Source organism: Mytilus edulis, chromosome 11 (genome assembly GCF_963676685.1).
Source record: "Mytilus edulis chromosome 11, xbMytEdul2.2, whole genome shotgun sequence".
Classification (NCBI taxonomy): domain Eukaryota; kingdom Metazoa; phylum Mollusca; class Bivalvia; order Mytilida; family Mytilidae; genus Mytilus; species Mytilus edulis.
In genome coordinates, this window is record NC_092354.1 from 24,904,638 (window position 1) to 24,930,810 (window position 26,173).

The 26,173-nt window shown below is 32.9% G+C and overlaps 4 protein-coding genes across 4 annotated transcripts; 1 reads left to right on the forward strand and 3 right to left on the reverse strand.

The window, feature by feature from the left end:
• The first annotated feature begins 2,797 nt into the window (after nucleotides 1–2,797).
• LOC139494109 (uncharacterized) lies at nucleotides 2,798–3,964 on the forward strand. The gene has a single exon (XM_071282284.1). The coding sequence runs from the start codon at nucleotides 2,798–2,800 to the stop codon at nucleotides 3,962–3,964; it is 1,167 nt and encodes a 388-aa protein (XP_071138385.1).
• Nucleotides 3,965–8,854: 4,890 nt separating this feature from the next.
• On the reverse strand, nucleotides 8,855–11,356 carry LOC139494110 (uncharacterized). The gene is made up of 3 exons (XM_071282285.1): nucleotides 11,215–11,356; nucleotides 9,627–9,765; nucleotides 8,855–9,341 (listed from the first exon to the last, which is right to left on the reverse strand). Exons 1-3 carry the CDS (start codon nucleotides 11,354–11,356, stop codon nucleotides 8,855–8,857), a joined length of 768 nt encoding a protein of 255 aa, XP_071138386.1.
• Nucleotides 11,357–12,882: 1,526 nt separating this feature from the next.
• On the reverse strand, nucleotides 12,883–17,735 carry LOC139495402 (uncharacterized). The gene has a single exon (XM_071283704.1). It carries the CDS (start codon nucleotides 16,073–16,075, stop codon nucleotides 13,046–13,048), a length of 3,030 nt encoding a protein of 1,009 aa, XP_071139805.1. The 5' UTR covers nucleotides 16,076–17,735; the 3' UTR covers nucleotides 12,883–13,045.
• Nucleotides 17,736–22,231: 4,496 nt separating this feature from the next.
• Nucleotides 22,232–25,107, reverse strand: LOC139494111 (uncharacterized). The gene is made up of 4 exons (XM_071282286.1): nucleotides 24,646–25,107; nucleotides 23,407–23,592; nucleotides 23,102–23,155; nucleotides 22,232–22,668 (listed from the first exon to the last, which is right to left on the reverse strand). The coding sequence occupies exons 1-4, from the start codon at nucleotides 24,893–24,895 to the stop codon at nucleotides 22,232–22,234; spliced, it is 927 nt and encodes a 308-aa protein (XP_071138387.1). The 5' UTR covers nucleotides 24,896–25,107.
• Between the last annotated feature and the right edge of the window lie 1,066 nt (nucleotides 25,108–26,173).

A 26,173-nucleotide genomic window follows, 5' to 3' on the forward strand; every position in this document is an offset into this window, starting at 1 on the left:
CAATTTCAATATTTTTTTGGGGCATTTAGACTTGTTCCATAGCCATTTGCTGCCGTACAGATGTGGTTGAGGGCTCAAATTAATCCTCAGATAAATAGCAATGCGATTTAATGTGCAGCAAACCTCTATCATTATTAGTTAACACATAAGTCGCCTCTTACTGATGTGTGATTCTTCTGTAAAAACCATTTATTTTGGTTAACTAATCCTGGCCCCCACCCCAGAATATTAAATGGTCGTCCTCTTAATAGTTTTTAATATTTTATAAACCAAATGTGTACATAAAAAATGTAAAATGGTGGAAATAAAATTACAACATATGTAAATTATTCATCTCATATTTATTTTGTAATACAAAGTAAAATTATTCTGTATCAAACTAACATGTTTTAAATGTACTGTATATTGAAAAGTATGACTACACAGGAAAATATTGTGTTTTATAGAAGGAAATAAACTTCTTGTGTTATAAAGTCATAGATATCTGTTTATCTCATTTTATATTGAATTCTAACTAAGGTAATGGTCATTCTTTTGATAATCTATTTTAAATGGTTTAACTTAGATTCCTGAGTGCAGTATTTTTGGGATTTTTACTTTTTACAAAGTTTTTTAAAATATTACAATATTACATAAATATAACTCGATCAAATTTATAGATATAAGAGTTTGACCAGTAGTATGATCGCTTGATTTTTGGTCGCTTAACGTCCAGTGGCAAGTATGTCATGCATATTCAGGACGAGAACAAGTTCACAATAAATACAATAGGTAGGTTGATACAATAGAGGTCTTCTGGGATGATGGTCGGAGAAATTTGGACTGCCACCGAAAAAGGAGGGTATATTAGATAGGGACAGAAATTTTGCCTTGCAACAGGCCACCTACGGACCCCTCAAAGAGTTGTTGCAAGGGTTCTTAACGTGCAAAGAGCATGGCACTCTCTTTACACGAGGCATCGGATTTAACGTCCCCCTTCTGACCGGACGTGACTGCGAACTTGATACATTCCGCACAGACAAACGGATGCCCCACTTCGGCAGGCGTTTTACTGCCGGTGGGGAGAAGACCAAGTCACCACTACTATAGGGGGTTCTATGCCCCCCATGATAAATAATTATAACCCTCACTATATACATTCTTATCGCAACAACATCTATCATTACATAACGGCATAATGGTCATATAGATATATAGCACCCATATTTGAAGTATATCTGTTATTTTTAACAACCCTATTGCATAAGATATTTCATAAAATTTTACCCTCTATTTTATCACATACTTTCAACCCCTAGATATTATAACCCCCAACATTTACATAAGATATTGAAATGTACTTTTTATAAAATTGTAACCCCTATTTTATGACATACTTTTAATTCCTAGGTATTATAACCCCCAACATTTTATTGATCAGTAGAGTTTTCATTAATCATACACCATAACATGCTTACTATATAAACCTTCAGAATAAACTACTTAAATCATTCTTCCTCTTGTTAACGAAATGGGGTTTGAAAGAAAAATGACAAAGTATCGATGTGGATGTTATTCTGAGGAAATGGCTCACGACTCCTTTGATTATACGGAATCAAGTGAATACAGAAACATATGTGGAAGACATCCTTCAGAAGAATCAGCAAACGAAGATCATAGCAAGTGTACCAAAATGGTTGAAGTGATAGAAAATGCACGCTATGCATTAAGTCAAAATATGGATACAGACACCGTTGCATGCCATTTAACAGCAAGAGAAGTAATTACAAAAGGTCAAAAAGATGAGTTACTAAAATGTAAATCGAAACAACTTAAACAAGAAAACTTATCAACATGATAGTAGAATCGAAGAATATATCACTGCATCACCTTAGAATGTCTTTACTCAAGGCAGGTCAACCTGATTTACTACCTTATATCAGTAAAACAAAACAAAAAGAGAGTAACTACAGTGGTGATGATGAAAAGGATGCCCGACAATCATCTGAAGATAGATGTATGATAGAACTACAGGGAGAGTCTTTCGTGGTAGTTAAAGACTTTAAGGGTCAAACATATATCAACATCCGTAATTATCAAACAATTGAAGGAAAGAAATATCCTACGAAACAAGGTGTGGCACTAACTTTATCACGTTGGTTAGTACTGGAAACTCAAAAGGATTTCATTGACAGTGTTTTTAAACTGTGTTTGACTGGAGAACAGGTTAATGAAGAACTTATTCATTTAGGCGGGGGTGTTTACGTTACATTAAATTCTAAATACCCTACAGTTGACGTCCGTCAATTTTGGAAACCAGAAGATAAAGATAAACCTATAGCTACAAAACGAGGAATACCTTTGAATAACATCAAATGGCAAAAACTTTGCGATTCCATGAAAATAATGAGAGACTTTGTTCCAGAACTGAATAGCGCAGTCATCTGTAGAAATACCCACAACAACCAAATGGAAATGTTCAAGTGTTCTGAATGCGAACCTTACCACATTGATGAGGATGACGACTTTGTAACACAGAATCAAGAAGGAGATTTCGAAATTATGAAAAACATATTGGACCCAGATGGTGAATCTGAATAACAGACAAAGAATGAAAATAAATACATGTGACTTTCATGAACCAAGTGTTTACATACTTTCATTGTATTTGAAAAGATGATATATATAAATAATGTAATTTGTAAATAAAAATATATAAGATGATGTATTTTTTTTAATTTTCATTATAAAGAGTTGTAGTAATGGACATATTCATTTTACAAATAGAAATTGAACTGTCCATAAATACATTAGGAAAATGACACAAAAACAAAAAGAAGCATATGTCAAACGAATATGGACAGATCCAGGTCATCCAGCTGCTTTTGCTGGCCCTAATAAATTATTAAAGGTTATTCGTCAAGAAGGAAAATTCGACATCAGCAGAGGACAATTGAAAATTTTTTTAGCTGGTCAAGATACATACAGTGTTCAAAAACCTTCAAGAAAAAACTTTAAAAGGAATAGGGTAGTTGTTGCTGGTTTAAATGCTCAATGGGACGGAGATTTAGCATCAATGGAAAATGTATCGGACTTTAATTCTAAAAAAGAAAATGTGTCTAAGTTTAATTCTAAAATAAAATTTTTATTAGTATTGATAGACATATTTTCAAGATTTTTGATAGTAAGACCATTAATAGACAAAAAAAGTGCGACAGTAACAGCTGCATTAAAATCAATTTTTACCGAAGGTAACAGAAGACCCAATACAATTCGTTTTGATTTAGGAGGAGAATTTCAATCAAGTGTGAAAAAATATTTACAAAAGGAAAAAATTCACGTTTTTTACACATATAATTCACGGATAAAAAGTAACTACGCAGAGAGGGTAATCAGAACTCTGAAGAATCGTATATATTCCTATTTTATGGAAAATCAAACATCTAAGTACATAGATGTTCTTCAAAAATTGGTCGACAGTTACAACAACACACCACATCAATCACTGGGAGGTGCAACACCTGCATCTGTGACAAAAACGAACGAAGACGAAATTCGATACATGCAATATGTGGCCAGAAAAAAGTCAGTTTCTACAGGAGTTATGACACATAAAAAGAAGAGGAGACAATTTTACAAATACAGGGTCGGAAATCAAGTAAGAATTTCGCAATTGAAAAGAGTTTTCGAAAAGGGATATCAAGAAAATTGGACTTTGGAATTTTTTAAGATATCTAAAAGATATAGAAGACAACAACAGGACATTTACAAATTAAAAGATACCCTAAATCAGGAATTAAAGGGGTCTTTCTATAGGTATGAGATCCAAAAAATTGACCAATCAAAAACGAAACTGTATAAAATAGAAAAGATTGTTAGAAAAAGAAAGTTAGACGGTAAAGATCAAGTATTAGTAAAATGGTTAGGTTGGCCAATTAAATTTAATTCTTGGATTTTCAAAAATTCCATCAAAGATATTAAATAGTTCTTAAATGTTGTTTAATGTCATTAATTGGGAAAATGAGCGTGAGACTAGTTGTATCATCAGATGACGGAAAAGATTTATTCTTAGAAAATAAACCACACGACTTTAGAGTCAAATTAAATCAAACAATACAGCTGGACGGTTACTGGGTTGTCGCTGTTACCGAATTTACTACAACAGAACGCAACGATTCAGACCAAAAGCCGGAATTGTTTATCTTTTCCGACATATGTCAAGATAGTTTTATTGGAAATAACGAACAACCGTTACTTAGAAGAATATATTTCGACAGAAAAAAACAAAACAATATAGTTTACCATAATCCTTATTACATACCCGTTCGATTTAGCGAAATACAACATCTACATTTTTATATAAAGGATGATAAAGGACAAGATGCCTCATTTCTAAAACAGAAAGTGACGATAGCACTTCATTTGAAAAAATTCCCGTTCGTTTTCTAAAATGAACCTAACAACTGAATCTACATTATGGGAGCAATTTTATAAAAACATGGCTTCAAATAAATTTAACCCCTACCAATATAGACGCATAAAAAGAAAAAGACATTCGGGACGTGGACTTCATGGTCGTTTTAGAAATTCCTACATGATTCCAGTTAATCCAAATGCTGTTGACGTCAACAAAAATGTTATCAAGTCAACTATGGTATCACCTGTTGCTGCTGCAGAGGAAAGAGCAATGTCGGAAATGAAAGATTAAAAAAAAAGAGGAAAAACCTCATGTGAAGGTAAAGAACATTATAAAAGACAAGAGAAAAAAGAAAAAGCTCAAAACAAAAAAATCTAACAAAGGATCAACATCGAGATTAAACAAAAAAGAAAATTTGACAAGAACTATTACGATAACGCGTGGAATCAATACCGGGTTAAAAGAAAGCGATAAATTATGGCATATTTGAGTGATGATAATAAAGAAATTGGGCAACCAATGGAACTTTCTATTTTTGCCTCTCCTCTTAATCAAGTGGCAATCGAGAAAATGATATATACGGAAGAACGGCATATTTAAAATTTGATTAACGACTCTACACCTATTGAAATAGTAATCTCGGGAGCTGGTAATGACTACATTGATTTGAGAAAAAGTCGTTTATACGTTAAAATGCAAATTTTAAAAGAAGATGGAACCAAACTTGCACCAAAAGAGAAGGCAGGGATAATTAATTTACCTTTACAGAGTATGTTTTCCAACATCGATGTTTACATGAATAATAAATTAATATCGGCAAATTCTAACAATTATCCGTGGAAGTCATACTTTAAAGTCATTCTATCTTCTAGCAGTGATGAACAAAATTCTCAACTGCAAAGTCAACTCTTCATGAAGGACAGCGAACCTATGGACTCTAAATTTAAATGCCGGATTTGTAAACAGATACGAATATACAAAAGAATCTAGGACTTTTGAGCTAGAAAGCAATTTAATGGAAGACACTTTACTTTTGGATAAATATTTGATAAATGGCGTAGACATCTACATCAAACTTTACCGTTCCAATGCTCCCTTTTTACTAATTAATGTCTGCAGAGAAGACCCCCAAATACAAAGTAAAAATATTAGACGTATTCTTCAGAACAGCAAGAGTCAAGGTAGACCCTGGTGTAATATTGAATCACAGACGTCAAATTAAAGAGTCACCTGCTAAATACCTCATGAACAGAAGCCATGTAATACAAAATGTCATACCTCAAGGATCAACTGAATTTTTTTGGGATTCTTTGTTTCCAAAAGCACTGCCTTTGGACTTGTATCTCAAAAAGCAGCAAATGGACACTATACAGCCAATCCTTTCAATTTCCAACACTATAACATGTCCAATATCACTTTGAAAGTGAATGGTGTAGAAGTATACGGGTCACCCCTAAACTTAGATTTCAGCAATAATAGAAATTACACAGCAGCATATGTTAGGCTATTTGAAATTTGCGATAAATGGCAAAAAGACACCGGTTTAAACATAACTTTAAATGATTTCGGTAACGGCTATACATTCATTGTTTTCAACATGGATCCTTCGGACCTACAGGAAGATTTTCTAAATCTCGTAAAACACGGGAACGCCAGGTTAGAAATGAGATTTAGCGTACCTACGCCAGAAGTTATAAATTGTCTCTGTTATTACCAAACGCAGGCCATTTTGACCTGTGACGAGACAAGAAACATCAACATTGTGGAACCATGAATGGAAAACAATTAACCAAATTATTAACCGACTACGAATGTTTAAAAAAGACATTTATCCATATCATCGATCTTAATAATCTTCACGATATCGTCCAGAATCATTATCCACAAGTTTATATAATCAATCCGGGAAAACATTGGATATGTGTAATTTTCTACAATTCCATAGAAGCGGAATATTTTGATAGTCTTGGAAAACAGGTTAATTTTTATGGTACTAGACTAGTTAATTTCATAGCCAACAACAGTCAAAGATGTACTTCAATCCAAAGACAAACACAAGCTAACACTTCAAACATTTGTGGACTGTATGTTGTATTTTTTGTAACAATGAGATTATGTTTTAAAATGTCATTGGAAAATGTATATGATATGTTGTCTGTAAATAGGCATGAAAATGATCGATTTGTTAAGTTATATTTTTTAAAGGTATATTCTAAATAAAGTAAGATTAACAGATATTTTTTATTTACTTATTCTTCATGAACCTTATGACGTAAGTCTTAATAAAAAAAAACCCGCTTTTATGACAGTAGTTCATTTGTCACAAACAAACGCGATGGAGAATGATCGAACGATGTTACCCTTTTCTTCGCCGACAACAATTTGTGTAGTAGGACCAACTCGGGCAGGCAAATCGATGTTTACTAAAAGACTCATAGAAAATGCCAATGTCATGTTCGTTGAACCACCAGAAAAAATATTGTATGCTTATTCCGAATATCAACCACTGTTTGACGACATGCAAGAACAATCCAACTTGATATTTCACGAAGGTCTCCCGGATAAACAAAAAATTGGAGAATTTACGGAAAATGGAAAACATTCATTGATTATTTTGGACGATCTAATATCTAAAATAGTACAATCGGAAGAGCTTTTGCATTTATTTTCTGTTACAAGTCACCATAGAAAGGCATCCGTAGTTCTCATTTTGCAATCTTTGTACCCTCCAGGAAAATACGCTAAAAGCATTTCTTTGAATTGTGCCAATTTCGTTTTGTTTCGTAACCCTAGAGATATGCGTCAGCTGATAACCTTTGCATCGCAGATTCTCCCAGGCATGACGCAATATTTCATGGACAGCTATTTAAAAGCGACAAAAGAGAGGTATTCGTATATGCTCGCTGACCTTTCACCCCACAGAGAAGATCGACAATACATGCTCAGAACAGGGATTTTTCCCGGTGACACGTGTGTAGTCTACAGACCTATATAAATATCGATGAATGTGTTTTTTCGTATCATTTTGTAAAATATGAGTCAACGAATGAAATCAAATACAGTATTTTTAAGATTTTTATACCAAGCTAGTAAAAATCAAAGAGTGGCAATCTTTCCACATTTGACTAAAGAACAGGTGAATGTTCTATCCGAAGTGGCTTTAAACATTTTTAAAGGAGTGTTTCCGAACAAACAAAAATATCTAAAAACTTTGAAACCATATAAATCAGTTCTTTACCAATTAGGATCAAAATCATTAGGTGTACGAAAGAAAAAACAATTACTGATACGTTACAACAATTTGATTCCACATTTGTTAGGACCCTTATTGGATTTCTTGTAACAATGGCAAAAGAGCTGATATTAGTGTCAAAAAGAAAATACGAAGAACTCTTAAAATCGGGGAATCATAGGGATACAGAAATGACAAGACAGGTCGACGAGCATGAAAAACCTGAAGATAGTGATCCGGTGAAAGAAGTTTCTATGCAAACAGGAAATGGACAATTCGTTGAAAAACTAGACACTAATGAACATGGTACGCCCGGGATACTAGATCGCCCTCCGAAGATACGAAGGAAGACATTAAAAAAGAATGTAAAATGGATTTCATTTTAATTATCATATAATACAGTGGTTTTCAAATAAAAAATATAATGATCACTTATTTACACTACAATAGCCAAATGATAAAGTTGTCAAGTCGTTTAATAACCGTCTCTTCGTGTATACCATTCTGTAATCTTTCTCTTCGACCCTGTTATACAATTTCCTTTTAAGGGCTAGTCTTGAAATTTTGCGTGGATTCCTCGTTTTGATATACTCGATATTTTTATTCACTACAACATCGCAAATAGAAGAAAAATTAATTAGATCTGAATTGGTTTTATTGTTTAAGGAAAAGCCTCTAACTTTACAGGTTTCTCTTCCAGAGGCCATCTTATAGGCGTAATTCTTAGGACCTCCAGACACAAAATGTGTAATATGTCCATCTTCTGGTGAAACTTCGTTTGTCAATTGACCCAAGTAATTCCCTATGGGTAGTGTTTTTGTTAAGTTTTTATCTTTATCCCGAAAGATAATCGAGTCCGTATCCACGTACAAAGCGTCGGTACCAGTACGTTCCAGTAATTCGTACAGTTTGGTCCTTGCCCAACAAGTAGTAAAGGAAGCTATGAAAATGTTAGTTTTGACGTCCATAGGAATAAAAAACGGATGATCCGTATGTTCCATTTGTACCAAATCTTTACTAATGATGTGAAAATCTATAACCTCTTTTCTAGGATCAGACAGTAACTGAAAAAAATTCTCTGCCTCGTTCTCGTGGAAAAATGTAGTTTGTTTCATATTTAGACGTTGACCAAATTTACCCCAAAAACTGTTTAAAGCAATTTTTGCCAAGCTACGAAGTCCTGGATTTTTTTTAATTTGATTATAGTCCAAATGTATTCCTTCATTTTAAGCGTAGTCTGCTATGTAATCCCGTTTCTGTTGTTCCGTTCTGCACTCTTCTGGAAACCCCGATGCTTCTTGTTTTAATTTCAAAAAGAGGTTGACATATGCATCGAAAAGTCCTCCTTTGCCCGTTCGAGGATTGTACGTTCGATGTTCTGGAAAGTGATATACTTCGTATATCTTTTGAATTGCATATCCTTTCGAACGTGCCAGATTCAGCTCTGGAGTACACCAAGTTCCGACAATAGCTCTTTCTTCATCTGTACAGGTACAGTCATTTTGGTTTTCGTAATCTGCACATTGTTTACAGAGTGGAAACTTCAAGTTTCCATTAGAAACGTACGGTAGAACAGGATGAAACAGATGCCTGTTAGGCAAGACTTTGACCTTCGCGACTCCGAAATAATTGGAAATATCTTCGAAATCCGATGTTATGATGACGGGATGACCAACTGGATATTTTCCATATTTGTTGACACTGGGATACAGACTACAAAATAAAAAAAAAATGATATAACAAGGGATGAAATCATTTGAATAATTATATCATATTCCAGATTCTAAGAATTGAGATTACCTCGTAAAGTCGAAATACTCAATGGTCTCTCCTGGTTCTGTACATTTGTGATAGAGCGTAATTGGATTGGTCCTACCGCCAAAAAAACTTTGTCTAACGTCTAAACGATCTTCGATCTCACACGTTGATACGTAGTCTCTCATAGGGTCGTCTAAATCCAGCTGGTGGTGAAATTCGTGCTCCCAAATGCAGACATACTTGTACCCAAGACGTATCAGTTCTCTCTCTTTCTTTCTGGTTAGGTAGTACAATTCATCCATAGAATGTTTTGTCATTGGTTGTGTTGTCTTTGTTCTATCGTGTGGGTAGCAGGAAGGACATCCATGGAAAACACCACCTTAAAATATATAATAATATATATATATATATGCGATGGATACATCTGTTGTAGGGTTGTCACTGACTCAGACGTACTTATAAATATAATTATTTTCTGTGACTGTATCTTACATTAATTTGTAGGATCCTTTACTATAGATAATTTAGCTGATCTGTAACAATAACATCTTCATGCCTTATATATCATGTACTGCAGTACGCCGCTAGATTAAAACTGACATGGAAAGGTAACACACGGCCAGCGAAAGCTCTTTATTTTGAGAGCCCAGGTGGTCGTGTGGTCTAGTGGGACGGCTGCAGTGCAGGCGATTTGGTGTCACGATATCACAGTAGCATGGGTTCGAATCCCGGCGAGGGAAGAACCAAAAATTTGCGAAAGCAAATTTACAGATCTAACATTGTTGGGTTGATGTTTAGACGAGTTGTATATACATTATGTACACAGCCATGTATCACCATCATTGATGGCGATCCGATGGATACATCTGTTGTAGGGTTGTCACTGACTCAGACGTACTTATAAATATAATTATTTTCTGTGACTGTATCTTACATTAATTTGTAGGATCCTTTACTATAGATAATTTAGCTGATCTGTAACAATAACATCTTCATGCCTTATATATCATGTACTGCAGTACGCCGCTAGATTAAAACTGACGTGGAAAGGTAACACACGGCCAGCGAAAGCTCTTTATTTTGAGAGCCCAGGTGGTCGTGTGGTCTAGCGGGACGGCTGCAGTGCAGGCGATTTGGTGTCACGATATCACAGTAGCATGGGTTCGAATCCCGGCGAGGGAAGAACCAAAAATTTGCGAAAGCAAATTTACAGATCTAACATTGTTGGGTTGATGTTTAGACGAGTTGTATATACATTATGTACACAGCCATGTATCACCATCATTGATGGCGATCCGATGGATACATCTGTTGTAGGGTTGTCACTGACTCAGACGTACTTATAAATATAATTATTTTCTGTGACTGTATCTTACATTAATTTGTAGGATCCTTTACTATAGATAATTTAGCTGATCTGTAACAATAACATCTTCATGCCTTATATATCATGTACTGCAGTACGCCGCTAGATTAAAACTGACGTGGAAAGGTAACACACGGCCAGCGAAAGCTCTTTATTTTGAGAGCCCAGGTGGTCGTGTGGTCTAGCGGGACGGCTGCAGTGCAGGCGATTTGGTGTCACGATATCACAGTAGCATGGGTTCGAATCCCGGCGAGGGAAGAACCAAAAATTTGCGAAAGCAAATTTACAGATCTAACATTGTTGGGTTGATGTTTAGACGAGTTGTATATATATAATATATATAATATATAATGTATATATATATGTGTGTATATATAATATATAAATAATATATTTTATAAACATATTAATATTGCCGCCGCCGCCGCCACCACCGTTTCGTCTCATACATTTACCACTCACCTAAGAATTCGTAAGCTGTCTTCTTTGGGAACTCCACGTAACCGTCTAGTCTGTAGTTTGTTCCAGGTACTTTGTATTCACCTCTACCGTTCAAGGCGTGTTGTATGTGGAGTCGTTTTTCCTTACGTCTGCTGGTTTCCATGATCCATTCCAACCACTGAATGGAAACTTTGCTAAAATTATCCCTTGCAACATAAGGGAGCTACCATTTGATTTTTATGGGGGGGCTAGGATGAAATTTGAAAAAAATAGGCAGGACAGGAGTTTTGAATAAAAAAAAAAGGCAGGATGAGACACTTGCAAAAAAAAAAAGTCAGGACGACAATTTAGGTAAAAAAAAGTCAGGATAAACCAAAAAAAAAAAGGCAGGATCGAACAGAGTGAAAAATAAAAAGGCAGGACAGAGATTACAGCTAAAAAAAAATGCAGGACAAAATTTTTCATCCTAGCCCCCCCATAAAAATCAAATGGTAGCTCCCTAACCTTCTGATGGGACGACAGCAATCGGACTTTTGACAAATGTCGTTTTCTCTACTTTGTATGTACTGTGAATTCATTATAATTCGTTGGATACCAATTTTCGTGGGTACAAGTGAACCACGAATTCAAATGTTCAACGAATATGATATTTTCTATAGACTTTGTATACAGAGATTGACAAAACCACGAAATCAAATATCCACGAATATGCAAGTTTTCAGCAATCCACGAAAATTGGTACCCACGAAAATAAATGAATCCACAGTATCCGAAGAATGTAAAGCTTTTTCGGTTACCCATTCACCACGGGGCAAACGTACAAGAAATTCACCACTTTCCTGTTTCGATGGACACTTCAGAGTCTCGTTATTCGACAAATTTGTCAAAACAGTTTCTTATTCTTCTTCCAGAAACAATTGTCTGTAGATCGCCTGACAGGCAGAGGCAATCGTGACGTAATCGTATGGATCTATGCCTTCGGTAATTTTTTCGTTGCTAACCGAAGTAACTTCCATCATGATTTTTCGAAACTGCATGCATCCACGTTTTAAAATGTCTACGTCCGATACACAGTACTTGTACATCTCTGACTGAAAATCAAATGTTTTGCTTGTTGCTATTGTACCATTTCCAAAATGTGTTGGCTTCTTCTTCGCCCATGTATTCGATTCCGTAATAGTATGCCTCTGGTTGTGGCCCTTTATAAGACTGGTTTTCTTTCGTGTTGAACAGATGTGGAAAGTAACCTTTTTGTAATTCCTGTAAACCGAAACACTTGGGAATTTTCAGGTCTAAATTCTTTGACACATGCATATATACTATCTTCGAACCGTTAAAAATAATTTTATTGGGTTTTACGCTGTGGTGTTCTATCAGGGCATTCAATAAGGGATAGTTGTCAAAACCTTTCGCATTGTGTGCTATGAGTACCGTGTTTTTGTAATGCGGCGTCATAATCTGGGAACAAAATTCGTATGGAACGTCTTCGCCTTTAAACACCCTTTGTCTGTAACCGCAACTGCTTTCGCATGGAAGTGTCGTAGTATTCTTTTTGAAAATTCTACACTTATCACAGCGACTTCCACAAGTGTTACATTTTGAATCCGCGGTTAATTCTACATTTTCACAAATGACGCATGTGGACTGTAAAACCGCATAATTCACCTTGTGTTCCTTGAAACTTGAAACTTGAAACTTTTTATTTCTCAAGACCCCATCAGGGGTATGTGAATATAAACAATAATAACAAACAATAACATATATACAAAATAATGAGATCATAGAATGACATGGTTACATATTCAATGTAAATAAAGTACATGATTTAAGGAATTTGCAGTGGAAGGCAAATCTAATTTATAACAGACAGAACAATTTTACAAAATTTGGCAAGTTTGACAATTAAATTGTAGTCATCAGAACAAAAAAGTTCACAATATTTTATAGCATTTGGCTTTTTATACACATTACAGGGCAAAAGCCTTTTTCTTTCATTTGAAAAAAAAGTACATTTAAATAGATAATGAAATTCATCACCAATTTCACATAAATTGCATAAATCACAAATGCGATCATCACGTTCAACACCCCAAAAACGACCTTGTTCTATTGGCAATTTATGGTTCATACATCTGAAATTACAATATGCCTTTCGAAGATCATATGGTAGATCAACAATATATCTTTCAAAATTATGAATGGTTTTGAAAATTCTATAATTTAAACATTTAGCTGAATCATAAACAGTAGTAACCCATGTTTGTTTGAACTGATCACAGAGACATTGTTTGACTAGATTTGATATGACTACATTTTTTGGTACACTCTGTGACAGCCAGTACTCTGAGAGACCACAATTATTAAGGGTTTTTTCAATACAAACAATCCATTTAGAATGGAAAAAATTCTTGATATGCATGTTATATAATAACTTGTACAAAGTAGCAGCAATTTTATCTTGCTTATTACAAATAATTCTTTTCCAGAATGCAACCATTCTACTTTTGATAAAAATATCAATAGGAAATCTTCCTAGTTCACCATACATGATACAATTTGGTGTACATTTCTTCAGACTTAGTATATATTTATAAAATTGCAGACAAAATGATTCTAGTATACTGTTATTAGTAGAACCCCAAATCTCACAACCATACATTAATATAGGTAAAACCATTACATCAAACATCTCAAGCTGTATATCAATAGGTAAATTTAGTTTTCTACTTTTTTTCATTATACTAAACATAGCCTTTCTAGCTTGACAAACTAATCTTTCTTTATTTTTACAAAATGAACCATTTGAAGCAAAAATTATTCCAAGATATGTAAAATCATCAACAATATCTATATTTTGACCATCATAAGTGAAAGCAAGGTTATTATTCAGTTCAAAAGTACGTTTTCTAAAAATTACTATCTTAGTCTTAGCAACATTTACTTCTAATTTCCAACATTTGCAATACAAATACATGGCATTCAAGGCAGCTTGTAATTCAGATTCAGACTCTGCTAGAATTACAGTGTCATCAGCATATAGTAATAGATACAATCTAAAATATACAGCAATTTCATCATTATCAAGAAAAATATGAGCAGCATTGTAAACATTTGACAAACCTTCATAAGAATGTGACAAAAATTCAACTAGATCATTTAAAAACAATGAAAATAGTACAGGAGACAAATTTTCTCCTTGGCGTACGCCAACATTGCTAAAAAAGAAACTTGAGGTGTTACAACCTAATCGTACACAAGATTTGGCATTTTTATACATACTGTGAATAACTTTAAACATTTTACCATCAATACATTGTTGTAGTAACTTGTGCCATAATGCACATCTATCCACCGAGTCAAAGGCTTTCCGGTAGTCAACAAAAGCACAAAATAAAGGTTTGTTACATCGCAAGTAAAGATCAATTAGACAGTTCATATTAAAAATGTGATCAGTAGTACCATAATGCTTTCTAAAGCCTGCTTGCTCTTCGCAGAGAACATTAAAATTATCTAAATAACAATTAAGCCTATTATTCAGCACACATGTGAATAATTTACCAAAACAGCTAAGAACCGTAATGCCCCTGTAGTTATCAGGATTTGCAGGGTCTCCTTTACATTTATATATTGGTACAATAATACCTTCAGACCATGAGTCTGGTATACAACCAGATTCAAAAACAATATTAAACAAAGCAATAAAAACTGGTAACATTTTATCAGCAGAATGCTTCAAAAATTCATTAATAATCAAATCATTTCCACAGGCTTTATTATTTTTCAACCCTTTAATAGCCTGTCTCACTTCATTTTCTGAAATAGCTCTATTCACTTCAGTATTTAAACTAGTAATATTATCAACATCAATATTTTCAAATGTATCATCATTTTCATCTTGAGCAGAGTTCAATTTCTTAAAATGATTATAAAAACAATCAAGAGACACTTTATTGACAATATTCTGTTTAGTCTGAGAGCTACATGCTCTGTTCAGTAAGTTCCAGTATGATTTACAATCATTTTGTCTAAGATTTTTTAACTTCTTAATGAAATTCTTATTATACAATCTATATTGATTACATAAAACCTTTTTGTACTCTTTACTACACACTGTTAAATTTGTCTTGCTTTCAGCAGTTTTAACTCTCCAGTTATAATTTTTTGCTCTATGATACAATTTGCGTTTTTCAGCACATTCTCTATTGAACCATGGTTTCTTAACCTTTCTTTTTTTTAAAGAATTATCAACCTTTCTAATGACCTTTTTTTCCAATAACAAATCACATTTTGAGGCAGCTTGTAAAATTAAAGAATTACATTCATCAACTATTGAATTAACAACAATATTATCTATCAGATCAGTATCTATTTCTTCAAGTTTAACAACAATTGAGTGAATAACAGCTTCATCAATACAATCATTAAATTCATGATATTTGTCATTTTCCCACTTACATTTAGTAACAACAGAGGAATCATCAATATCAACATTTATATTTTCAACAACAGGCATACATGTATCTTTACTTGACATTTCAATATAAATTGCATTATGCACATCACCTATTAGCATTGGATCATAAGGAAGAATTTCAAAATCTAAAATATTTGTAAACAATTCAGGAGACATAATACAATAGTCAACAACAGTCGATTCTTTACAAGTAAGTGCCCCAATATTTTTATCTTTGAACAATCTGCCATTTGCAATCAATAAATTTAAGTCTTTGCATAACAATAATAATCTATTTCCATAATTATCTACAGATTTATCCAGACTAGAACGTTTTTTACAAATACCTAATGCATCTAAGTCTACAAAGTCAAAATTCTGCTTAATCTCCTTGTCAAGTTGAGCTGATTCACTAACATAGTGATTCATTTCAACAAAGTCATCTTTCTTTCCGGTATGCGCGTTAAAGTCGCCAAGAAGGCAGACTTTACAGTTTTTGTCGACTGCATACTTTAAAAGTTCAGTTTCTATAACATCGAAAATGTCAATAGAGCTATAGTCACTTCTCTCAGGTGGTATATAACATGCACCAAATAAAACAGGTTCATATAAAATATTATTAACAATAAACCACAATGCATTTTCACTAGAACATTCAAGAACTTCAATATTTGAATATAAAAACTCTTTAACAAAGACCACTATGCCACCAGATTTATGCTTTGCACCTTTTCTATTTAAAGGTGGTAATTTAACAAAATTTGAGAACTCAACCTCGTCTAGGTTGTCAAGCTTTGACTCACAAAAACACAATATATCATAATCTGCACATTTTTCTTCCAAATCTGGGAATTTTAATTTCGAAATGATACCACACACATTTAGAGAATATATTTTGATTGATCTTGGATTAGCATCCTGATTTAAAACACTTTCATTGCTGGATTCATCACTTATTAATGTGACATAACTATCTAAACTCGCATCCTCACGCACAAGCGAATTTCCATTTTTAGATAAATTTTCATTTTTGGATGAAACACTTAACAAACACGATTTGTTGAAACTTGAACTATATGACACATTTCGCCTTCCATACGATCCCTATAGGTTAGGTAAACCCAATTCTCCATAGTCGACGTCATCCTCACCAAGATTAAAGAGATCATCAGGGTTCTCCACTGTGAATTTTTTCCCATCTTTCATTATGCACTGAACTTTGCCATCCCTCGTAAAGGCTGCTTTTACGTTTTCTAATTTCTTAACATACTGCAGTAATTTCATTCTTAGCAAAGTCAGATCTTCATTTATGTATACCTTACTCAAACTAGCGTCATCTTTGAGTTTCTTTTTGTTTGTGAAAATTTTAAATTTCAGGTCCCTCGTAACGAATCTAACAAGCATTTGACGCGGCTTCTTTTTCGGGTCACCAACTCGATGGCATGCAACAATGTCCTCTTTTTTTACATCTACTTCAATTTTTTCACATAATTGTCTGAAAATAGTGAAGTCATCAGTTCCTTCTACTTCCTGTAATCCCGATATACGTATATTTTCTTTACGGCTATATTGGTTTAGTTTATCAATTTCATAACTATTTCTTCTGACAACAGAACTAATGTTCTTTATACTACTTTCATGCGTACGTACATATTTTCCAACTATGTTAGATGATATTACATTTACGGCCGGTAATAATAGATTTACAACTTTTATTGCCGTTTGATCAGATTCATTTAAACCACTTACATTTTGTGCAGAGGTTCTCAAATTTTCAATCAATCCCGTAACCGGATCACCATTTCCCTCCTCGATGTCCGAACATGCATCTGCAAACACTGCGCACAAGTCATTAAAAGTTTTCATTTTGGCCTTCCCGTTTTTTGGCGGTTGAGGCATTTTGACACTTTAAGTCCACAGAACCACTTTTTATGACTGTCCTCTCACTGAAAAAAGTCTCTCATCAGTCTATTAATATCCATATCGTCCGATTTTGACAGTGTAATTAATCTGATAGTATCGATGTCGCCGATTTTGGCAGATTATTTTCAGATAAATTTCATTTTCACTCCATGCTCTCATTACCGGAAGTCGTGTTCGCTAATCCGCACCATGACTGGTTACAGTTTTCACAAATTTTACACGTCTTACATCTTTCATCTGATGAACATTTTTTTAGACAGGGTCGGCTAGGTACATGACCGTCCTTGCATTGATTATTATAACTGCATGTAATCCGATGACAATGGGTACACTCTTTACATTTCCTACATCTATCTCTGTCCGTGCATGATTTCCCACACGGAACGTTAGGTGCATACCCTTCTTCGCACGACATCTTTTCGTTTTGGGTTGTTTCGAAATCGTAAAAAAAGTATTTTCTCGGTTCTTTCTTCGTCGTATCTTTTAATGTCTTACGTTGATAACACCAATGTGTACCTATGTGATATTCGAAACAGTTTTTACATCGCCACTCACCGCATGTATGTTGTTCAGGTGAGCGTTTCTGTCGACACAGAATCTTACGACAGTTTTTACACTGGTAAAATCTTTCGCACATCGTTTTGCTATTTTCATTGTCCCTTCTAGACGTTTTGGTATTGTGTCTGTCATAACAGTCCTGGCTGCGACATGTTTGGTTGCATTGAGAGCAAAGAACAGTATGATTACTAACGCGACACGAATTGCTACCACATACGGCACATGTGTCAACGCAAGAGTGTTTTCCTTTATTTTTGTAAGGTTTTAAGCAAGATTCGCAAAAATACCCATAGCCAAAAAAACCATTTATACTTCCTATACCTTGAAAATGGCCCGTTCCATCGGCATTTTCTATCAGATACAAGTAAATATTTTTACGCTGTACTTTGGTACTGACTCGACAAAACTTGTTGCCCAATCTGGCAGAAAGTACCAAAATATTAACATCTAATACATTTTCAAAATGTTCGATATCTCTTATACTTAAAGCTTCGTCTGTTGAAAGATTGGCTTCTTTGCATAATGTTATAGCCATTGTTTTACTGTAACTTGTATTCTTTAGAGCAGATGCACTCACGTGTTTGAAATAACTTTTAGTCGTCATTCCGTGTTTTATGACTTTTTGAAAAGTGTTCATGTCTTCGTCGTTTTTTGTTGTTTCCCTCCATTTTTCTAATGGTACAATTTTACAGAGTTTTAAAAAACATCTACCAATAGCCGTTGCCAGACACATTTTATCTTCATTGCATACCTGTAAAATCGATTTTTTCAAAGCCAGGGAATTCGATGTCCCTTTCAGGCGAATTATTGGAAATCTCCCACTACCTCTAGGTACTGTTATATTTCCTATCGTGACATGCATTGACGTATCTAAAGGTAGGTTTTCCTCTGAATTCAGCACATTCTCGACAGCTTCCATTACTCTTTGTGAGTTTATGTTTGACCATTTATCTAAGGGTACAACGATGGAATTATTTAGTTCGGGATGAGAGATGATAACTCGTCCTAAATCGTTGTCATTGCCTTTGGCTTTGTTTAAAACATCATCAAACATGTTTTCCAATTCCTTTTTAAGATTACGTAGTTTTTTACCCTTCCACGTATCATTAAATTTTACTTTATACGTGGTCTCTTTTGCCAGATTTTTAGAGAATGTTTTTTGTCCGGATCTTCGAAATAAATAGGGGTTTTCTTCGGGTTCTGCGCCTTAACCCTCTTCTTCCGAGTCATTCATGTTCAGTGTGATATGTTGGTCAGTACCAACAAGCACATTTTCTATGTCTGACCCATTAGTATTGGGGCAACTGGTGGAGTTAAAAGGTGATAAATTTGCGAGGAAGGAGTCTCCCAAATCATCCGATGGACAGTGTAGAGGTGTAACCAGTTCGCTTTCCAACGTCGGGGTATATTGGTTAGAAAAGCTTGTGGAGGGTACGTCAGATATATCGCTGGAATGGTCAACGGTAGTATTATTGGCTATATTTACAGTTGTATTTTGACCTGTGGTCATGTCACCCAAAATTTCATGGATTTCCAAATGGTCTCTCAACTCCGTTGATAAATAAAATCTCTTTTTACACCATGTACACGTAAGTAAAATTACGAGCTTGTCTAATACTTGAGAGTTGTTTAAGAGAAAGTTATCTGTGGCCCAACTTATCAAACTGTTGGCGTCAGTGAAACTGTTTAGAACATCTGTCCAATTGATTGACTGAAAATGATTTATTCTGTTTTGTACCAAGATATGATTCATTAGACCATTGTCTGCGGCCCATTCTTGTGACTCATTTAAAGATGTGAAGTTGTTGATGATATTGTTCAAGGTTGGTGGTTTGTGTTTCATGGTTTCAACTAAAAAAAAAAAAAAAAAAAAAGTAGAACTTGTTCCTAGTGAATTCATTTTTTTTTTTAAATTTCATTTCGACAAATGTTGGTTTTTTTTTTAAAATAAAACAGATTTTAAAAACAATTATTAAAACAAAGATTGCTCCCATGAAGACTGGTAGTACAAGCTAATGTGAATAAATTATTTCGCTTTTTTTTTTAGATATTTTTTTTTCTTCGACTACAAAACAGATTTTAAAAACAATTATTAAAACAAAGATTGCTCCCATGAAGACTGGTAGTACAAGCTAATGTGAATAAATTATTTCGCTTTTTTTTTTAGATATTTTTTTTTCTTCGACTACAAAACAGATTTTAAAAACAATTATTAAAACATAAAGATTGCTTCCATGAAGACTGATAGTACAAGCTAATGTAAATAAATTATTTCGCTTTTTTTTTTTTACAGTTATTTTTTTTTTCTTTGACTATAATATCTTAATATAATTATGGGTCCTACCTTATGTCTCATCTCCCATACCTCCAGTTAATCTTTCATGTTCTTTTCACTTCTTATAGTGTCAAACCCCCCATATTATGCAATTTTAAAAGTAGGTTAATGGTTTGATTGTACTTTGTGTTATGTAAAATTTAAGGTTAAGGTTTATTAGATCCCATTAAGATACTATGTTCATCTTTTCTTTGTATGGTTCATTAATTTCCTTTTAGTGGGTAACCTAGATACAAACATCAGATTAAAAGATGGTTCTTCTCCATTTCATAAATAACTCAAGACATTAAAAACAACATATTTAATAAAAAGTAATCATAAAATATACATTCATCATATAAAACATTTCAAGTAACAAAAACCCTATAAGTAACAACCTTTTTTTTCTTCTCATACAGTGAACAACATTAATTGAACACTAGTTCAGCACCATTTTCATAATTAAAACTTTGGGACTAGAAAAATGTCTTTGGTCCATAAAACAATAGTCTTCTAAATAAGACAAGTCATAAAAGCATCAAAAAGTTACATCAAGTATCAAAAAGGAAAATCTTTTACAAAAAGATATGAGACAGTTTAGTGAACACTTCATATTACATATCAACAGTAAGAATAAAAAACTAATATAAAAACAAAACACAGAAAAAAATAATATATATATCAGCTCATATCTTTTATATACATAGTGGAATGATATAGTTATAAACTTATGAACACTGTTTCACTAAATGATGTGTACACAAAGAAGACAAAATTACTTCAGACATCTTACTTTAACAAAAAATAAAATTCTTCAAGACCAAACTCAAACAATATAAAACAGTGTATATTAATGAGAAACTTAACAGCTTTCAGAAAATTTGAGCAATATCACATGATATATAACAACAATCATAACATTGGGACATTATGTACCTGAAAAGAAAACCATACCAACTGTTAGATTTTAAAAATGGAACACCACAACATTCCTGAGTATTTGAGCAAAAAAAAAAATTAACATAATATATCTATTTACACTTTTTTACACACTTGTAAAAAAAAAATACTTTTAATTTAGTTTAACCCAGTATGTTTTAATTTAATTGGACCAAATACTGGTGTAATCACCAAACAGATTTTTCAAACAGAACACTTTCTTTTGTAGCACTATTTAAAAAAAAAAACAATTTAGAAACATACTTAGCACCAATTTATAACTGCAAACAATAACAAAAAAAAAAAAAAAGTACAACATATCTTTTTTTTTTTATTTTTCTTGATACAAAAGAGGTAAAAACATGTTTTAAATTTCTCATTGTGTTATCTCAGAAATTTTTCAAATATAGTTTAGTTATCAATATACAAAAGATAATTTATACAAAGACTATATTGATTGATGAGACACTTAAAATATGGGACTTGGCATTGTATAATCAACAACAAAACTTAAAAACAATCCTGAGTATTTCACTGTGCATGCATATAAAAATTGAAAATCTATTTACATTCTTTTGAAGTCACCAAATACTTTAAACCTATATTATTTATTTATCCCCAAATTTATAGTCTAATATTTTCACACTGGTTTGAAAAAGTTAAAAATGAATGAAATTTAAAATTTGTTTCCCCCAAAATGTAATGCTTTTCACTAAACTATGGTCAAAAGTTATTTAATTTTGTTTTAATTTAAATCTTGCATTTAGTATTTTTGAATAAAAATTTAATCTAAAAAAAAAATAATCCAAATATTATCAAAAAATAAAACTAATTTCATTCACATATAAGATTCACATATAAGTCTCTTCTGTTAAGGGGGTCTTTATACGGCGACTTCTGGTTCGTCTGGCTATGGGGGGTGTTGGATCTTCCATTGGAGGTGCAGATGGTTCTGGCGATGATTCCCTATTGAAACTTTCAGTGTCTGATGAGGAGGAGTACGTACGGAGGGTAAAAATAGGTGGGATGTCTTCAATTGATCTCAATCTAGGTACTGTTGGTCTTTGGGGGGGGGGGGGGGGGGTGGATATTTCTGGAACGGGAATGATGGTGGGTAATTCGAATGATGGAGTTATATCTAAAGTGGGTATCTGAGTGGTTAGTGTCGAATCCTGTTGTGATCTGGTAATTGGTAAATAAGGCAGTTTCTGGTGTCTCATTCGGTAAAGCATCTTGCCTACGACCAGGGAAACGTATGCAACAAATAGTCCCGACACTGTCCAAAATACTGCAAAATAAAAAACACATTTATATTCATTGTATAACCTTACCACAATAAATTGATATTTTTACTTGCCATGACAGAATGTAATGTTATTTCTTTTTTTTTTTCCATTGTTTTTTTTTCATGTAGAATTAAACATATACTGTTTAGTTGATCAAATACCAATTCTCCTCATTTTGTGCAAAAGTACAACTATAATGCCAAACCATCATTCACATTTATGTATTAAACCCTTAATTAACATTTGAAAAAATATTATTTTCTATTAGGGTTAAACAAAACTACAGAACTTACATATCCAGTGTTATACATCTATAGCTAAAGAACTGCCATAACCTGTGATAATTTACCAGATCGTTTGTATTGCCATGATCTTGACTTGATACAGACATTTTAATTGAAATGGTTATTCATTCAATAAAAGATTTTTATGTACCTGTCATAAATACATCCATTTTCTGTAAGTAATGTCCCAGGTCTTTCTTCTGTTCTAAAAAAAAAAAAGAAAGTAAAACACATTTAAATAACTTAAAAAAGTCATATCTCAAATTATTTTTATTAGTCATGAACAACACTAAAAGTCTTACTAAATGTATGTGCATCCTATAACCTACATTGTTAACAATATAAAACAGAAACTTGTACTGTTAAAATGCTTTATTTTTGAAAGATCTTATAATTTTATATTTTAGATAAACAATCATTTTCTATTTTTACATATCACCTTTTTTGTATCATTACCTGAATGTGGTTCTTTGCTGTCTGTGGTCACCCTAACTGTTGTGGTAGGCCATGCTTCTTTGAGATCACTGGTTGTTGAATCCCTAGTGGTGGGCCATGCCTCTGTGTGGTCTGTTGTTGTTGTTACACTTCTAGGCTTGGTGGGTGTTTTTTCCTTCCTTGTCACTTCTAATATGTTGTCAGGTACTGAAAAAAACAAACATTTTTAACACAAATATATCTTTATAAAAATATACAAAAGGTTGTCTTACCAATTGTCTGTTAGAAAAAAAAAATTTTTACAATAGAATTAAGTCAAAAATAAGTTCTGTCCAGTAAAACACCTTTAAAATCATTGTATGGTGGGCCATTTTTGGATTTTAATTCATTTAAAGTATTATAAAAGATTTGACACTTTGGGAATATATATATAAATTTTACAAACTTTTTAATATATAATTTATGTATATAATATATAAGGTGGTTAATTTTCTCATTTGATTTGTTTTACATTGTCATTTCAGGGTCTTTTATAGCTGACTATGTTGTATGAGCTTTGCTCATGGTTGAAGGTTGTATGGTGACCTGTAATTGTTAGTTTCTGTGTCATTTTGGTCATTTATGGAAAGTTGTCTCCTTGACAATCATACCACATCTTCTGTGTTACATTACAAAAGTTATTATCCCTTGAGTAAGGAGACAGTCTTGCAGGTAATTCATCATTTGATCAAGTGACTTACTACTGGCCAGTGCAATAAATTTGTTATTACATAGTACTGTCAAAGCAGATATTTTCATGTGAACTTTATATTTTGTTATTTTCTTTGGTGGCACATATTGGACGTAATCGTATAATGCATTGTCTGTCTTTAAACTTGTGGTTCAAAAATAAATAATATATTCTCCCATGAGACTTTTGAAAATAAACACAGTTTTCATTATTTTGTTAACCACAACATAATGTCCATTTTCCCACCAAAAGTACAGCTGCTAAATTTATGAAATACATGTTATAATCAATCAAGGGGTTTTTGAGGTGTAAATAAGCTACAATAGGTTTGATTAAGATCTGTATTTAACTTATGCTGTGCTTAAACCATAAGGAATGGTCTTAGGTGGATTTTCTTTAAAACTTTGAAATTGAACATTTACATATCTTTTGGTAGGTTGATGTGTAATATTTTCTTGGACAAAGTTTAATCACAGACAGTATTATTTTTTTTACTTCATATAAGAAACTGTGTTAATGTAAAAACCTACCACATGTCTCATTTGTGCATGTCCAGCTACACTCTCTGTCAAACATGTTTGTTACAGTAGGGGGCTCATTGAAGTCTACCAGATGTATAATACAGTCACAACTTTCTGACATCACTTCTACAATCCTCACTTCCCTGACATAAACTTCCTTGTTGCAAAAGCAAACGGCCGAAGCTGTGTCATACTGACATTGACCATTTATAGTTGTAATAAAGATGAATAGAACTGATACAATTTGAAACCACGCCATTTTTGTTTTGAAGAGAACGGAAAAGAGGTCGGGGATGAATGGAGAACCTGTTGGGATAATATCGAATGTCGCTAATTGTTTCAGTTAATAAAAAGGAAAAAAAACCCGTTGTAATTATTCTTATTTGTTGTAAATAAAATATTAATTCAATTTCGGATTATATATATATTATAAAAGAAAATAAATTCAACTCCATGACACTCGAGCTACCTTCTTACGTTAGAAGATTCGATATAGAAAAACTTACTGTTCTCTAAAACACTAAGTACCAAAAGGTTACGGTTAAGGACATGATTTTCATTCGTATACATATAGGTAAATACTAAGGTTATTCATACAATTTTGATTAAAATCTGTAAATGAAAATATATCAATAACCTGATATAACATTGAATATTTTTTTTTTAAATGTCATCCATTATTGTAATACTGTTAACAATTGCAGTACTCCACAATGAGAGGAGTAAATTTTATATAATAAAAAAAAAAAATGTTCCAGATATATCATTTTAAGCATTTGTTTTATCCACATAATTTCTCCTGTGTACATTTAGTTGAATCCTAAGTCCTATGTACTAGAGTATTAATACAGTGTTTTTCCCCCATATACATTTTATAAAACCTACCATCACTTCATATTTTGGATTGCTCATTTCATACAATTCTTCATTCTCCCCCCCCCCCTATTGACAATTATGAGGTTGTTTTTCATAAGAAGTCTTGTAAAATATTCTTTATATTGTTATTTAAAATCATAGATTCCAACACTAAACATTTTATTCATTTTAAAGTGTAGTAAATTGTTCTGACATATTAAAAAAAAAAAAATCTAAATTTGCCTATTTTCAGTAACTAACTAGTGAACATTATATTGTATTACATAACCATTAGTTACAACAGAATCCATGATCTAGTAGGAAAGGTCTATGATGGAAACCTACAGACTGAAAAGCATCTTAGATATTAATCTCGGGTACATGTACATGGTTTTTTTTTTATCATTTAACATAACAATTTGTAATAGTAACACTATTTTAATATATGGTCTTTGTTTTTCATAACAGTCTATGTAAAAGATGTGTAAATTGATAAACCTCAAAAGATGTAAAAATAATAAAACAATAATTTAATGGAAGTTTCAAACTATTATGTAGTTTATATAATTATTTGTTATGTAAAGATTCATATCTATTGTTTAAAAGGGTCAATTAGAAGATCTGTAAATCTTAGATTTTACAGTTACTTATTAATTATGTAACATTTTTGTATAAAATATAC

Coding starts and splice junctions, on each gene's coding strand:
- LOC139494109 (XM_071282284.1), top strand. CDS start 2,798: ATGACACAAAAACAAAAAGAAGCATATGTCAAACGAATATGGACAGAT.
- LOC139494110 (XM_071282285.1), bottom strand. CDS start 11,356: ATGGAAACCAGCAGACGTAAGGAAAAACGACTCCACATACAACACGCC. Junction 9,766..11,214: donor GACAGCTTACGAATTCTTAG/GTGAGTGGTAAA, acceptor ATATATTTTAAG/GTGGTGTTTTCCATGGATGT. Junction 9,342..9,626: donor CTGATACGTCTTGGGTACAA/GTATGTCTGCAT, acceptor TTTATTTTGTAG/TCTGTATCCCAGTGTCAACA.
- LOC139495402 (XM_071283704.1), bottom strand. CDS start 16,075: ATGAATCACTATGTTAGTGAATCAGCTCAACTTGACAAGGAGATTAAG.
- LOC139494111 (XM_071282286.1), bottom strand. CDS start 24,895: ATGGCGTGGTTTCAAATTGTATCAGTTCTATTCATCTTTATTACAACT. Junction 23,593..24,645: donor ATGCACAAATGAGACATGTG/GTAGGTTTTTAC, acceptor TGTTTTTTTCAG/TACCTGACAACATATTAGAA. Junction 23,156..23,406: donor CAGCAAAGAACCACATTCAG/GTAATGATACAA, acceptor TTTTTTTTTTAG/AACAGAAGAAAGACCTGGGA.